Source organism: Pseudorca crassidens, chromosome 7 (assembly GCF_039906515.1).
Source record: "Pseudorca crassidens isolate mPseCra1 chromosome 7, mPseCra1.hap1, whole genome shotgun sequence".
Classification (NCBI taxonomy): Eukaryota; Metazoa; Chordata; class Mammalia; order Artiodactyla; family Delphinidae; genus Pseudorca; species Pseudorca crassidens.
In genome coordinates this window covers 12,846,579-12,863,643 of record NC_090302.1, presented here as the reverse complement: position 1 = coordinate 12,863,643, position 17,065 = coordinate 12,846,579, and the positions used below count along the sequence as shown (strand labels likewise).

Sequence of the window (17,065 nt, the reverse complement as noted above, 5' to 3'; positions counted from 1 at the left end):
AGGCACTGGACATCGAGCAACAAAGAACAGTGATTCCTGAGAGATGGGAATCAAATGATGTGAGCTCTGTGATTCTCTCAGTTTACTGTCTTGTGGGAGAGTCCAGGCTGTAGCACAGAGAGGCAGAACTCCGGTGGAGCCCAGTGGACAATCTGAGTTGAGGAAGTGAAACTATGAGTCAAGGGAGACTAAGATAGCCAGAGTTCTCAGGGAAGAGTCCTGGAGAGACTTTTGCACAAAGAGAGAACTCTGGAGATCCACAGAGAGTCTCCCTTGCATATTTAGCTGAGTACAGATCAGTGCATGCTCGTGAGGAAACCACCTGATGCCAAGGAAAGAGCCACCCAAAAGGACTGGAGGCAACAGTGCCTGGAGCCACACAGAACCTGGAATAGTGTCTGTTCTCACCAAGAGACGGGTAAACACCATTATGCACAGAGCATTAGGAAGAGTACATATACAATCCTAGACTCAGGAGTGATGAATAACTAGCCTTAGATGGAGTACTACTCCAGTCCTGCCTAGCGAACTTTGAAAACAAGACCCCAAACCTATTTCCATGGAACTTAACTGGATCCCACAGCAAAGTTCAAGGATATATATAGGAACGCAAAAATACCCAACATCTAAATAAAGTAAGATTCACCAAGTCTGGCATCCAGCTAAAAATGACCAGGCATGAAAAGAGGCAAGGAAACGTGAGCCATAATGAAGAGAAAAACCAATCAATCAAAACCAACCCCGAATGGACACAAAATTAGAATTAGCAGACAATGACATTAAAACGGTTGTTATAATGCATTTCATACATTAAAAAAGCTAAGTAAAACTACGGAAGGTATTTTAAGAGACCCAGATCTAGCTTCTAGAAATAAAAACTACAATGTGTGAGATGAAAAGTAGACTAAATGGGATTAGACAGCAGATTAGACATTAAAGAAGAAAAAAAAGTGAACATGAAGACAAAAACAACAGAAATTTTAAAATGAAACAAAATTTAAAAAAAATGAACAGAGCATCAGTGAACTGTGAACTGTGGGACACTTTCAAGTGACCTAGTATATGTGTCATTGGTGTCCCCCAAATGAGAGGAGGTGGGATGGACAGAAAAATACCTGAAGAAATCATGGACAAATATTTTTCAAATTTTATGAAAATTATAAGCCCACAAATCTAAAAGCTCAATGACCCCCAGACATGAAAAACATAGACAAAATTACGCCAAAACACATCACAATCAAATTATTCAAAAACAGTAATAAAGAGAAAATATTAAAAGCAGCCGGAGAGAAAGGACATGTTATATACAGAAGATCAAAGATAACGGCTACAACAGACTTGCTGTCAGAAACAATACAAGCAAGAAGACAGAGGAGTAACAGACTAAAAGATTTGAAAGAAAAAAAATATATCAACCTAGAATTGTATACCTAGATAAAATGTCTTTCAAAACCAAAGGCAAAATAAACTTCAATAAATACAAACATTGAAAGAATTCATCACCAAAAGACCCTTAACACAAGCTAAAGGAAACTCTTTAGGCTAAAGAAAAATTACACAAAACAGAAATGTGAATCTACACAAAGTAATAAAAACCACTGGAAACGGTAACCACATGAGTACATATATGATTTTTTTCTTCTTGTTATTTAAATCTCTTTAAAATACAATAGAGTGAGGAGATTGGTTCAAGATGGCAGAGTAGAAGGACGTGCTCTCACTTCCTCTTGCGAGAACAACAGAATCACAACTAACTGCTGAACAGTCATCGGCAGGAAGACACTGGAACTCACCAAAAAAGACACCCCACATCCAAAGACAAAGGAGAAACCACAGTGAGGCGGTAGGAGGGGCGCAATCACAGTAAAATCAAATCCCATAACTGCTGGGTGGGTGACTCACGAACTGGAGAATACTTATACCACAGAAGTCCACCCACTGGAGTGAAGGTTCTGAGCCCCACGTCAGGCTTCCCAACCTGGGGGTCCAACAACGGGAGGAGGAATTCCAAGAGAATCAGACTTTGAAGGCTAGTGGGATGTGAATGCAGGACTTCGACAGGACTGGGGGAAACAGAGACTCCACTCTTGGAGGGCACACACAAACAGTGTGCGCATCGGGACCCAGGGGAAGGAGCAGTGACCCCATAGGAGACTGAACCAGACCTAACTGCTAGTGTTGGAGGGTCTCCTGCAGAGGCGGAGGGTGGCTCTGCCTCACCATGAGGACAAGGACACTGGCAGCAGAAGTTCTGGGAAGTATTCCTTGGCGTGAGCCCTCCCAGAGTCAGCCATTAGCCCCACCAAAGAGCCCCGGTAGGGTTCAGTGTTGGGTCCCCTCAGGCCAAACAACCAACAGGGAGGGAACCCAGCCCCACCCATCAGCAGTCAAGTGGATTAAAGTTTTACTGAGCTCTGCCCACCAGAGCACAAGTCCCTCCCATCAGGAAACTTGCACAAGTTAGCCTCATAGCTAGATAGCTTCATCCACCAGAGGGCAGACAGCAGAAGCAAAAAGAACTACAATCCTGCAGCCTGTGGAACAAAAACCACATTCACAGAAAGACAGACAAGATGAAAAGGCAGAGGGCTATGTACCAGATGAAGGACCAAGATAAAACCCCAGAAAAACAACTAAATGAAGTGGAAATAGGCAAGCTTCCAGAAAAAACATTCAGAATAATGATAGTGAAGATGATCCAGGACCTCGGAAAAATAATAGAGGCAAAGATGGAGAAGATGCAAGAAACGTTTAACAAAGACATAGAAGAATTAAAGAACAAACAAACAGAGATGAACAATACAATAACTAAAATGAAAAATACACTAGAAGGAATCAAGAGCAGAATAACTGAGGCAGAAGAACGGATAAGTGACCTGGAAGACAGAATGGTGGAATTCACTGCTGCGAGACAGAATAAAGGAAAAAAAATGAAAAGAAATGAAGACAACCTAAGAGACCTCTGGGACAACATTAAACTCAACAACATTAGCATTATAGGGGTCCCAGAAGGAGACGAGAGAGAGAGAAAGGACCCGAGAACATATTTGAAGAGATTATAGTCGAAAACTTCCCTAACGTGGGAAAGGAAATAGCCACTGGAGTCCAGGAAGCGCAGCGAGTCCCATACAGGAAAAACCCAAGGAGAAACACCCTGAGACACACAGTAATCAAATTAGAAAAAATCAAAGACAAAGAAAAATTACTGAAAGCAGCAACAGAAAAACGACAAATAACATACAAGCGAACTCCCATAAGGTTAACAGCTGATTTCTCAGGAGAAACTCTACAGGCCAGAAGGGAGTGGCATGATATACTTAAAGTGATGAACGGGAAGAACCAACCAAGATTGGTTGGTAATCTACAAGATTGGTTGTAGAGTAATCTACAACCAAGATTACTCTATCCAGCAAGGATCTCATTCAGATTCCATGGAGAAATCAAAAGCTTTGCAGACCAGCAAAAGCTAAGAGAATTCAGCACCACCAAACCAGCTCTACAACAAATGCTAAAGGAACTTCTCTAAGTGGGAAACACAAGACAAGAAAAGGACCTACAAAAACAAACCCAAAACAATTAAGAAAATGTCACAGGAACATACCTATCAATAATTACCTTAAACGTGAATGTATTAAATGCTCCAACCAAAAGACACAGGCTTGCTGAATGGATACAAAAACAAGACCCATCTATATGCTGTCTACAAGAGACCCACTTCAGACCTAGGGAAACATACAGACTAAAGTGAGGGGATGGAAAAAGATATTCCATGCAAATGGAAATCAAAAGAAAGCTGGAGTGGCAATTCTCATACCAGACAGAATAGACTTTAAAATAAAGAGTATTACAAGAGACAAAGGACGCTACATAATGATCAAGGGATCAATCCAAGAAGAAGATATAACAATTATAAATATATATGGGCCCAACATAGGAGCACCTCAATACATAAGGCAACTGCTAACAGCTATAAAAGAGGAAATCAACAGTAACACAATAATAGTGGGGACTTTAACACCTCACTTACACCAATGGACAGATCATCCAAAATGAAAATAAATAAGGAAACAGAAGCTTTAAAGATAGATTTAATTGATATTTATAGGACATTCCATCCAAAAACAGCAGATTACATTTTCTTCTCAAGTGCGCACGGAACATTCTCCAGGATAGATCACATCTTGGGTCACAAATCAAGCCTCAGTAAATTTAAGAAAATTGAAATCATATCAAGCATCTTTTCTAACCACAATGCTTTGAGATTAGAAATGAATTACAGGGAAAAAAACGTAAAAAACACAAACACATGGAAGCTAAACAATACACTACTAAATAACCAAGAGATCACTGAAGAAATGAAAGAGGAAATCAAAAAAACACCTAGAGACAAATGACAATGAAAACACGACAATCCAAAACCTATGGGATGCAGCAAAAGCAGTTCTAAGAGGGAAGTTTATAGCTATACAAGCCTACCTCAAGAAACAAGAAAAATCTCAAATAAACAGCCTAACCTTACATCTAAAGGAACTAGAGAAAGAAGAACAAACAAAACCCAAAGTTAGCAGAAAGAAAGAAATCATAAAGATCAGAGCAGAAATAAATCAAATAGAAACAAAGAAAACAATAGGAAAGATCAATAAAACTAAAAGCTGGTTCTTTGAGAAGATAAACAAAATTGATAAACCATTAGCCAGACTCATCAAGAAAAAGAGGGAGAGGACTCAAATCAATAAAATTAGAAATGAAAAAGGAAAAGTTACAACAGACACCACAGAAATACAAAGCATCATAAGAGACTACTACAAGCAACTCTATGCCAATAAAATGGACAACCTGGAAGAAATGGACAAATTCTTAGAAAGGTATAACCTTCAAGACTGATCCAGGAAGGAATAGAAAATATGAACAGACCAATCACAAGTAATGAAATTGAAACTGTGATTAAAAATCTTCCAACAAACAAAAGTCCAGGACCAGATGGCTTCACAGGCGAATTCTATCAAACATTTAGAGAAGAGCTAACACCCATCCTTCTCAAACTCTTCAAAAAAATTGCAGAGGAAGGAACACTCCCAAACTCATTCTATGGGCCACCATCACCCTGATACCAAAACCAGACAAAGAAACTACAAAAAAAGAAAATTACAGACCAATATCACTGACAAATAAAGATGCAAAAATTCTCAACAAAATACTAGCAAACAGAATCAAACAGCACATTAAAAGGATCAAGTGGGATTTATCCCAGGGATGGAATTCTTCAATATACGCAAATCAATCAATATGATACACCATATTAACAAACTGAAGAATAAAACCCATAAGATCATCTCAATAGATGCAGAAAAAGCTTTTGACAAAATTCAACGCCTGTTTATGATAAAAACTCTCCAGAAAGTGGGCATAGAGGGAACCTACCTAACATAATAAAGGCCATATATGACAAACCCACAGCAAACATCATTCTCAATGGTGAAAAACTGAAAGCATTTCCTCTAAGATCAGGAACAAGGCAAGGATGTCCACTCTCACCACTATTATTCAACATAGTTTTGGAAGTTTTAGCCACAGCACTCAGAGAAGAAAAAGAAAAAAAAGGAATACAAATTGGAAAAGAAGTAAAACTGTCACTGTTTGCAGGTGACATGATACTATACATAGAGAATCCTAAAGATGCCACCAGAAAACTGCTAGAGCTAATCAATGAATCTGGTGAAGTTGCAGGATACAAAATTAATGCACAGAAATCTCTTGCATTCCTATACACTAATGATGAAAAATCTGAAAGAGAAATTAAGGAAACACTCACATTTACCACTGCAACAAGAAGAATAAAATACCTAGGAATAAACCTACCTAGGGAGACCAAAGACCTGTATGAAGAAAACTATAAGACACTGATGAAAGAAATCAAAGATGATACCAACAGATGGGGAGATATACCACGTTCTTGAATTGGAAGAATCAATATTGTGAAAATGACTATACTACCCAAAGCAATCTACAGATTCAATGCAATCCCTATCAAGTTACCAATGGCATTTTTTACAGAACTAGAACAAAAATCTTAAAATTTGTATGGAGACACAAAAGACCCTGAATAGACAAAGCAGTCTTGAGGGGAAAAAAAACAGAGCTGGAGGAATCAGACTCCCTGGCTTCAGACTATACTACAAAGCTACAGTAATCAAGACAATATGGTACTGGCACAAAAACAGAAACATAGATCAATGTAACAAGACAGAAAGCCCAGAGATAAACCCATGCACCTATGGTCAACTAATCTATGACAAAGGAGGCAAGGATATACAATGGAGAAAAGACAGCCTCTTCAATAAGTGGTGCTGGGAAAACTGAACAGCTACATGTAAAAGAATGAAATTAGAACACTCCCTAACACCATACACAAAAATAAACTCAAAATGGATTAGAGACCTAAATGTAAGACCGGACACTATAAAACTCTTAGAGGAAAACATAGGAAGAACACTCCTTGACATAAATCACAGCAAGATCTTTTTTGATCCACCTCCTAGAGTAATGGAAATAAAAAGAAAAATAAACAAATGAGACCTAATGAAACTTAAAAGCTTTTGCACAGCAAAGGAAACCATAAACAAGACGAAAAGACAGCCCTCAGAATGAGAGAAAATATTTGCAAATGAATCAACGGACAAAGGATTCATCTCCAAAATATATAAACAGCTCATGCAGCTCAATATTAAAAAACAAACAACCCAATGCAAAAATGGGCAGAAGACCTAAATAGACATTTCTCCAAAGAAGACATACAGATGGCCATGAAGCACATGAAAAGCTGCTCAACATCACTAATTATTAGAGAAATGCAAATCAAAACTACAATGAGGTATCACCTCACACCAGTTAGAATGGGCATCATCAGAAAATCTACAAACAACAAATGCTGGAGAGGGTGTGGAGAAAAGGGAACCCTCTTGCACTGCTGGTGGGAATGTAAATTGATACAGACGCTATGGAGAACAGTATGGAGGTTTCTTAGAAAACTAAAAATAGAATTAGCATAAGATCCAGCAATCCCACTACTGGGCATATACCCAGAGAAAACCATAATTCAAAAAGACACATGCACCCCAACGTTCATTGCAGCACTATTTACAATAGCCAGGTCATGGAAAAAACCTAAATGCCCATCGACAGATGAATGGTTGTAAAGAAGATGTGGTACATATATACAATGGAATATTACTCAGCCATAAAAAGGAACGAAATTGGGTCATTTGTGGAGACATGGATGGATCTGGAGACTGTCATACAGAGTGAAGTTAGTCAGAAAGCGAAAAACAAACATCGTACATTAACGCATATATGTGGAACCTAGAAAAATGGTACAGATGAACCGGTTTGCCGGGCAGAAGTTGAGACACAGATGTAGAGAACAACCGTATGGACACCAAGGGGGGAAAGCGGTGGGGGCGCGGGGGTGGTGGTGTGATGAATTGGGCGATTGGGATTGACATGTATACACTGATGTGTATAAAATGGATGACTAATAAGAACCTGCTGTATAAAAAAATAAATAAAATAAAATTCAAAAAACATAAAAATAAATAAATAAATAAAATTCACAAGGCAGATCAAAAGACTATAATGGCCAAGACAACTTTGAAAAAGGAGTACAAAGTTGAAGGACTTTCACTACATGATTTCAAGACTCCTTATAAAGCTGTAATAACAAAGACAGTGAGGTATTGACATCAACATTGACAAATATACCAATAGAACAGAGAATTCAGAAATACACCCAACACACGTTTGAGCAACTGTTTTCAACATAAGTGCAAAGGCAATGGGGGGAAAGGTTAGTATTCTCATCAAACATTTCTGAAGCTATTTGATATCTCATGTAAAACAAACAAACAAGAAAAAGTGAATCCATACCTCACATTATATTAAAAAACTAACTCAAAACAAATCATAGACGTAGACTTAAAACTATAAACTTGGAGACGAAAACATAAGAGAACATCTTTGTGAACTTGGGTTAGGTAAAGATTCCTGATATATGACACCAAAAGCATGACCCATATAAGAACAAATCAATTAACTGATCCATCAGAATTTAGAACTTGCTCTTCAAAAGATACTGCTGAAAGGATGAAAAGACAAGGCACAGACTGGGAGAAAATATTTGCAGTTGGTATATCTGATGAATACTTGTGTTCAAAATATATAAAGAACTCTCAAAACTCAACAATAAAAATAACTCAATTTTTTAAATGGGTGAAAGATGTGAATAGACATTTCATCAAAGAATATATTTGGATGGCAAATAAGCACATAAACAGACGCTCAACACCATTTTTAAAAAATAAATTTATTTATTTATTTTTGGCTGCATTGGGTCTCCATTACTGTGTGTGAGCTTTCTCTAGCTGCAGTTCGTTGCGGTGCGCAGGCTTCTCATTGTGGTGGCTTCTCTTGTTGCGGAGCACGGGCTCTAGGCATGCTGGCTTCAGTAGCTGTGGCACGTGGGCTTCAGTAGTTGTGGTGCACAGGCTTAGTTGCTCCGCGGCATGTGGGATCTTCCCGGCCCAGGGCTCGAACCCGTGTCCCCTGCACTGGCATGGAGATTCTCAACCACTGCGCCACCAGGGAAGCCCAACATCATTAATAATTAGGAAAATACAAATTAAAACCAATGAGAAACCACCACACGCCTGTCAGAATGGCTAAAATTAAAAAGACTGACTGTTACCAAGAGTCGGCAGGGATGTGGAAGAACCAGAATGGTCATAGTTGCTGATGGGAATACAAAATGGCACAACCCACTTTGGAAAACGACTGGTACTTTCTTTAAAATTAAATGGACACCTACTATATGATCCAGACATTCTATTCCTATGCATTTACTCCAGAGAAATGAAAACATATGTTCACACAAAGACTTATACATGAATGTTCATATTATCTTTATTTGTAACAGCTAAACACTGGCATCAATCCAAATGTCCAGCAGCAATCGACGGTATAAGCAAACTGTGGTAAATACATTTAATGGAACACCCCTTAGTAATAAGAAGGAATGAATTATTTATGAAACAATACGGATGAATCTCAAAACATGTTGAGTGAAAGAAGCCAGACCCCTCCCACCCCCAACACACGCAGAAAAGTATCTGCTGTATGATTCCGTTTATATAAAATTCTAGAAAGTGCAAACTAATTTTGACTGAAAACACATCCACGGTTGCCTGGCAGTGGAAGGTAGAGGTCAGGGAGAAGAGGGACAAAAGGATTATAAATGAACATGAGGAAACATTGCGGGTGATGGATATGTCCATTATCTTCATTGTGATGATGGTTTTATGGGGTTTTATATATGTATCAAAACATAGCAAGCTGCAAAGTTTAAATATTTGCAGTTTAACTGTACCTTAGTTAAAGCTGTTTTTTAAAAAATTATGAGACAAATAAGCTATCTGCATAGTCTCAAAGTATCTCCCCATAAGATACTTAATGATTACAAAGGGAAAAGTAGTAACTTTATAGTCGAGAAACCTAGCAGATACTACCTTAACTAAGGGATCAATCTTAACATCACCAGAATTAAGACATCTTGACATCGTGTATCTCTCCTGATATGCTGCACTGAGAAGGTCACAGCATCACTTTTGTGGTATTCTACCAAAAATGTGTAATCTGAATTTAATCATGAGAAAAATCAGACAGAACCAAGTTGAGTGACACTCTTAAGGAAATAACGGGTCAGTACTCTTCAAAAGAATCAAGGTCATGAAAGACAAAGGCAGACTGAGGAACTGTTACAGCTCAGAGGAGACCAAATAAGGAGAAATAAAAACTAAAGGCAATGAGGGAATACGGGGTGGATGCTGTAGCAGAAAAAGGTCATTAGTAGGACAACAGGAAAAATGCAAACAAGGTGTGTAGATTATTTAGTAAGACTATATCAATGTTAATTTCCCAGTTTCAGTAATTATACAAGATGTTAATATTAAGAGAAGCTAGATGAAGGGTGTATGACCTGCATATGAACAGTCATGGCAGCTTTATTTATAATAACCTCAAACTGGAAATAACCCAGTTGCCCATCCTTTGGTGAATGGATAAATAAGTTAGGGTATATTCATAATGGAACACTATTCAGCAATAAAAATACAAACTACTGACACAACAAACATGGATGAAGCTCAAAAACATAATTCTCAAAAAAAAAAAAAAGACTCAAGAGAGTACATACTGTATGATTCCATTTATATGAATTTCTTCAACAGGCAGAACCAATCTATAATGAGAATGCAGATCAGCAGTTGCCTGGGCTGGGGGTTGTGAGGCATGATGGCAAAAAGGCACAGAGGAACTTCTGGGGATGATAGCAATGCTCTTCTAACTTATCTGATTTTGAAGACACAGTCGGTATCTATCTCATTTAAACTCAGTCTTGCAGAATACTTAAATAAACAGTTGTAGAAATGGGACAGAAAGTTATTCCACGTAGCGACAGTGGTGTGAGCAAAGCCACAGAAGTGGGAGATCGAGTATAGGGACCAGCTGATTGTTTATTTTTTTTTAATTAACTGTGCACATAATTTGCATACAACAAAATGCACTTTTTTTGCATACAACAAAATGCACAACAAAATGCACCATTTCAAGTCGATAATTCGAAGAATTTTAAGAAATGTATACAGACCCACGTGACTACCATTCCATAGAGAGCTTCCTTTTCAAAATTACCACTTCAAGCTGTTTTTGTTTACTGTTTGGATATGGAATGGGTCATCTGAAAATTGATTCTGGAACAAATTTAAAGCAGGACACTTAGAAGGTTTCCCCCTCAGTTTGTCAGACCTACTCAGTGGTCTTGAATGAGAGCCCAACCTCCCACATTTCACGCCACGAGATGCCAGGGAGACCACACTTCTGGGATTCACCCTAACAGCCCCAGTCCGCGTGTGGACTCAACACTCTGCTCCAGGTCTGACTCCCTGGCTCTGCAGACGCCCTGACCCCATGATCTAGCTCCTGACACCATCCTCAGGCCTGTCTCCTGGTGTCAGGACCCACTTCTTCAGTTTACCTGCCTGTCATCCTACCCGTTCAACTCTGCAAGCTGCCTTGATCGCGGCAACACCTGCTGTGTCCTGTTAAGGCACCCCCTAAACCAGTCTCAGCTTCCTGGGGACCCCTTGCCCCAGCTCCCAGCACACAGGACCCAGGACCAAGTTGCAAGCATCATAGAATTCAAGGGTCATGGGGACGGAGTGCCACCTACCTGAGCCACAAAGAGCTGGAACTCGTCAGGCAGAATCCACGAGCGAGGGTAGAAGTTGTACTCCTCAGGAAAGAGATTCTGCATGATTCTCACTGCTCTGCTCAGAGTAATTTTACGCACCATCTCCGTCATGCCTGGGGAGAAGAGAAGTTGTGAGGTTTTAACAACAGTGGGCCACTAGCTATAAAACAGCCATAAGTGGGGACTTTTAAAACCACCCACCCGACATATTCACCTTTTCAGACAGGATTTTAAAAAAAGGTCTGAGTGGTTCCCCACAGCAGTGATTCATGGTTTGGAAAGACCTAGCAAATTAATGAAAAACTTGAGGGAATAGATGGATATTTTTTTCTCATAAAAATGAAGCATCAGTTTAAAAGAATGAGTTTCCACCTAGTTTATTATTCCACTCTTTGTCAGCCCCTAGATAACAAATAAAGAGAAGAATTTATATCTTGCACTTGAAACTTAATATCCGCTCTAATTCTGGGCCACCACGCATACCTCTGGGATTCCTTCCATCTTATACCCTGGAGAATATTAACTAGTGGACTCTGGTTACATTATGAGAAGCTTAATTAAGTTGCTTTGTTTTAATCTTTCATGAGTATTAAAGATATAAAACAGAAAAATACACACCTTTCAGCAGAACATCTGTCTCCTTGAAATAAGGACACGAAGTGGAGAGGTTAGCACAGCGTAATTTATAGTTTAAGGGGAAAAAATGGAATCTGTAGGAGTTCTTCAGTTATGAGTACTGAAACTGACATTGATCATATCTCATTAATTTGCCCAGAGGGGATGGAAATGTCTCACTTATGAAACATTTTAGAAGAATGGTAGTTTTTTTTCCTTGTCACATCTTTAGAAATGCTGACAAGAAAAGAAACGGAGTATATATCTTAGCAAATTTTAGGCAAATAGGTAAAAATTATTTAAAATTTTAGCATGCTTATTTCTTAAGGCAAATATCACTGCTCAAAAAAATGGAGACTAAAAATGGCCTTCACCCTGAAAGGGGCCACACAGTTCCATCAATAACTAGAAATTTGCTAGCAAAGTCATTTTTAATAGAAAGTACAAAGTTCCAAGTCAGCTTGGCAGGTCCAAATTACTGCATTGCAAATGAGCAAAGTCAGAATGCATGAGGTTTCTCTAAACTACGTTCAGGAAGCAAAGGGTGAACACTGAGAATGAAGGCTTTAATAATCTACTTCTTGCTTCCCTCAGCATATTAAAAAGAGCAATAAAAATCTAAAAGATGGCAACTTCAAGATGTCAGTGCCTAGGTTGTTAGTTCTTGTTTAGAAGGAGACAGAGAAGATTAAAAAAGAAATAAAGGAGCTTTAAAGGCACTAATAAACTGTGCTCTAACACGGCTTCTCTGATATTAGAGGAAACTCACTGAGGACACTTTTCTGAACTTCCCAAGAAATCAGTATGAGTCCAAAAATTAGAGCTATTTCCTTTTATTCCCCCATGAGATTAGAATTTTTGAGTTACAAACACTGGAGCTGAACGCAAAGTACACGAAATTCCAACTTCTTTGGAAATGTTTTAGTTGTGTTTCACATTTTAGTTATAGTATTAAACTAAAAACCTGCTTAACTGAGTGCAACACAGCACCTTACAGCAAATACGTGATGCTCCCTGGCCAAACAGTGCTGTGGTATTGTCCGAGCTTTAATGGCCATGTGACAGGAGAAGGTTTGCTTTCAGGAATCCCTCGGCGGGTCAGAAGGACTCACATAACACACACAGGAGTGCTGTGAGTACAGGAGCGTGGTTCGAATGCTCCAGAGAAGCTTTGTGAAAACCAAGGTCCAGCAGATGGAGTAAGTATTCATTTTAAATCTGCAGTGGCTCCTTTTGTCATGCGGCTCACCAGCCCCCATGCCGGCTAACAGATCTGTTTCTGAGTTTACATCTGCGTCTGTCTCCAGACAGTTCTCTACAAAACCCAGCCAACTTAAGAAGCATCCCTTCAAGCCACTGGCTACCTTTCCCACAGGCTGTAGACGGCTCACCCCGAACCCTGCCTCAATGTCTGTCTCTGGAAGGCAGCAGTGTCAACCTCCGTCAATCCACTTTTACTGACGCCTTTGTTCCTCCGCCATCTTTAAGCTGCAGGGGAAGCATCTCTGAGCCCTCACGAGCCCCCATGTGGTGGCTGCAAGCATCCCTGCCTCTGGCAGGGGCTCAGAGGGAGATGTGCGCTCTGTCATCTCTCAGTAAGATGCGGACAAGAGCAGCTGCTCCAGGGCATATGCTTCCAGAGTAAATCTGTAAAGAGGGAGGTCACTGTCAGGCCATGCTGGCTCCACACTCTGTCTACCTTCTCCAAGCAGCTGCAGCACGTGACCCCTCCCTGCGACCCCTGCCCGAGGCTCTGGGACCCATTCTGACCTGAGGCAGAAGCTCTAGGTCCAACCATTAGCTCCCCTTTGGGGAGCTTGGACCCTTTCTTTGTAGTCCAGTTAGATAAGGAGGATTTTAATTACTTCCCTGAGGCTCTGTTGCCTGTCCCCAAAGTTTGGTCACCGGTCCTTAGCTCCTGGTGCCTGAGTGGCTGCCTCAGCGACGCCTTTGCCCTGCAGTCTCCGATGTTCCTCCTCTGTTCCCCCTAAGCCTCCCCTGCAAGGGCTGGAGTCCTCGTGTGACTTGAGCCCACTGGCTGGGCTCCTGCTATACTAACAGGTTCTTTTGAGGCTGACTGTCTACCTGCACTTCTCAAGAAGGTCTGTTCCTAGATGTCCCTATTGTGGCCGTTCCCCTGTCGGTTGGGGAAAGCCCCTAACTCAGGCTGCAGCTTCTCACCCAAGAGCTTGCCTCCTGCCACTGCTTCTGGGCCTGGGTTCTTCTGTCTGCCCCGCTGGAGTCCCAGGGCCTCGGGTGGTCTCGGCCCATTGGTGTTACACAGGAGTCTGATCTCAGGCTTGCCCACACAGGCCTACTTAGCCCAATTTAAGACAAAACAAAACAAATCAAACACACAATCTGAGCTATGTTGGGAGTGCTATTCAACCCAAGTATCATTTATAACAATAATTCTTGGCAAAAACACATTAAAACCACCAAACAACAAGCAAACATTGATACTTTCAGATCCTGGATACTGCAGTGGCCTCTTAGCTGTTTCCTCTCTCAGCCTTTCCACCCCAAACCCCCGACCTGCACCCCTGCCTCCAATGCAAACTGCAGGCTGGGCCACGTCACTCTCTAGCTTAGAAATTTCTCAGTGGCTCCCGGTGAAGTTTGGGCCCTGCCTTTCACCTCTCCACCGCCCTATCAAACTTGACCCTTTCTAACTAGCATGGGCCACGTGCCCTTTGCTGAACGAGCAACGTGCAAAGCTTTCCATGCCTTTGCACCCCATCTGCTCCCTCGATTTGCAAGGGGGACAGGCCCATCCATCCCTGGAGGCTCAGTTCACATTCAATCCTCTTTTCCAGGATCTCTTGCCCTGCCTGCCCCCCCAAGCAAATCTGGGTTAGGTCACGTGCCCTTGTTCCACATTCGCACAGCATCCCTCTGGCATGGTGCTTATTTTGTATTTGCCTTCTCTCTTTACGTGCTTTTCTCCTTGTTTTTGTATCCCTAGCCCAGACCAGTGCTTGGCAGATGGCTGTCCCCAGAGATCCCTCGCTGGAGCCCCCTCCTCCTCTGACAAAGTCCCCTCCTCAGGGTGGGCTCTCAGGCACCACCCGCCACGTGGTGCCATACATCTCAGGCCCGGAAACTCAGCAAAAAAAACTGTTGCTTGCGAAGCTGAGAATTGATGGTTCTAGGCTTTCTTAAGGCAAAGACATATCTAAATCAGATTATTTTTAGTGAAAGTCTTAATTCATCAGTTAAGATATAATAACATATCTTGAAGGAAATTGCCCATAGAAAAGTGGCTAAAATCTAACGTGCTGACACGAACAAAATAAATTACTTCCATATGCGTATCCAAAAGTTTTCAGTTTATTCAGCATGTGAAGTGTTTATCCTTGCCTGGCACGTCCACTAGAACTTGCTCTAAGTAATACACAGTGCATACAAAATGCATCTTCAGAATAATGGGATATATCACAGACAGCACATAAGCGTGGACACCAACGGGAGCCAAAGGACAGACCATTCTGGAATCACCCCATCACTAAGGATTGGTGTCTTTCACAGGGCAGAGTGTGGCGGCCCTGGCCCACTGCCTACAGGCCTGCTTTGTCATTGGAGCTAATTAATTGCTGTTAGTAAAGTGGAAAATTGTACGTACCTGTCACTGGCACATGGAACGTGAGATGGGGCAAATGTGCTTCTTTAGAATGAATATTCTTATATCACCTTTAACGAAACTAGCCCTTTGAGTGTATTTTTTTCTGTATTTCTATTTGCGTCCCAAATGTAGAGCTATAGCGACTCCTTCCTTCCTACTCTCGGCCACCAGATGAGGCGTGAGCAAATAGGGAACATGTCAGTGAAGCCTCATTTGATAATTCATGTCTTGGGAACTCTGTCCATATTCAAAGAGTTGTTCTCTTCCAAATTATGTTCTCCCAATATCCCAATAAGTTCTTTTAGTGGCATCAAACGTCATCTTTTATGAGCAGCAAGACAGAGAAAATAATAGCTATCCCATTAAACTGTGCAAGGACCCTGGCTGCAAGAGTCCTCCTTATTCTCTGACAAAACACTTTCTCCTCTAAGAACCAATCTGACCTTGGGTTAATTTTCTAGCTCTGTTCCCCAGGAAACCAATAAAGGGAGAAAGTTAGCTGTGTGACTAGACAACAAAGCATATGGTTAAAATGATCCCTTATTGTCATCTTGCATAAATTCCTGGTAGGGAGCCACAGCTCCGGGCTTTCCTGAGTGCAGTGAATCTTGTAACGGAGCATGACCCTGGTGGGGACCCTGGAAGCTGTGCTGTGGAGGAGCTATGTGAGCTATTGGCTCCTACAGGGTTTCTAAGTCAAGGGAGACCCACATCCACCGATGTGGATCTTGTCTCTTTGCACCTGAGCTTTCACTTACGGAGCCAAAGACTAGCTCTGGAACCCTTGCCATGACGCCACTGAGAAGAAACGTCTGACGCTGACTGACTGGCAAGCTGTGTTTCCTGTCCTGTATCCTTGTAAGCAAAGCTGAGCCAGGTGGCCCGTGGTGGTCTGTTTGCTTAGTTGAAAAACCCGCGAGTGGACATGGCATAACTTGCCCATGTATAACGTATGGCTATTGGGTTTTGTGAGAGGTATTTTCTTAAAGACGTGGCATGGAATTCCAAAAAAAAAGAATAAGTTGATCCTCCTCTTAAAAATAAGCATAAATGAAACAACTAGAGAAAAGAACTACACTCTGGCTGCAACTACGTAAACATACATAAACATGGGTAAGGTTTGGGAGAAATTCTAGAAATATTCACCTTGTGGTTTTGTTCAATGAGGATGGGATTCATGGTGGTGTGCTTTTTAAAAATGATATATTATTGTATCCTATACGGTTTGTGCCCGTTATGTTAAAACTTCTGAAAATAAGTGGGACCCCTTTGGCTGGGATCATACCCAGATGAACCAAATGTCCCCTTCTCCCTACACATGCCCACTTAACTTAACCAGCCTCTTCACTTAGCCATTCAAAATAATGAATATAATCATGGCAGAAGAGGGCGGTAGAGATTAATAGTAAAACGGAAAGGTATACGATAGGGCGGAGGCTGGGAGTGGCGAGAAGGGGCATCTCGGAGTGTTGGCTGTGACACCTGTGTGGCACCGAGCCCCCCTTGCAGTCTCACTAGACAATAGTCTC

At 41.0% G+C, this 17,065-nt stretch overlaps 1 protein-coding gene across 11 annotated transcripts in view; it reads right to left on the bottom strand.

Annotated features, from left to right (window-relative positions):
- The window catches only part of TTLL11 (tubulin tyrosine ligase like 11), a 266,594-nt gene that overhangs the window by 197,891 nt on the left and 51,638 nt on the right, over positions 1-17,065 (bottom strand). For all 11 annotated transcript variants that reach the window (XR_010944864.1, XM_067743438.1, XM_067743431.1 and 8 more), the window contains one exon: positions 11,279-11,412. Coding sequence is in view for 10 of the 11 variants with exons in the window: in XM_067743438.1 (XP_067599539.1) it covers positions 11,279-11,412 (134 nt within the window). In the remaining variant the exon portion in view is untranslated. The remainder of the gene's footprint in view (positions 1-11,278; positions 11,413-17,065) is intronic.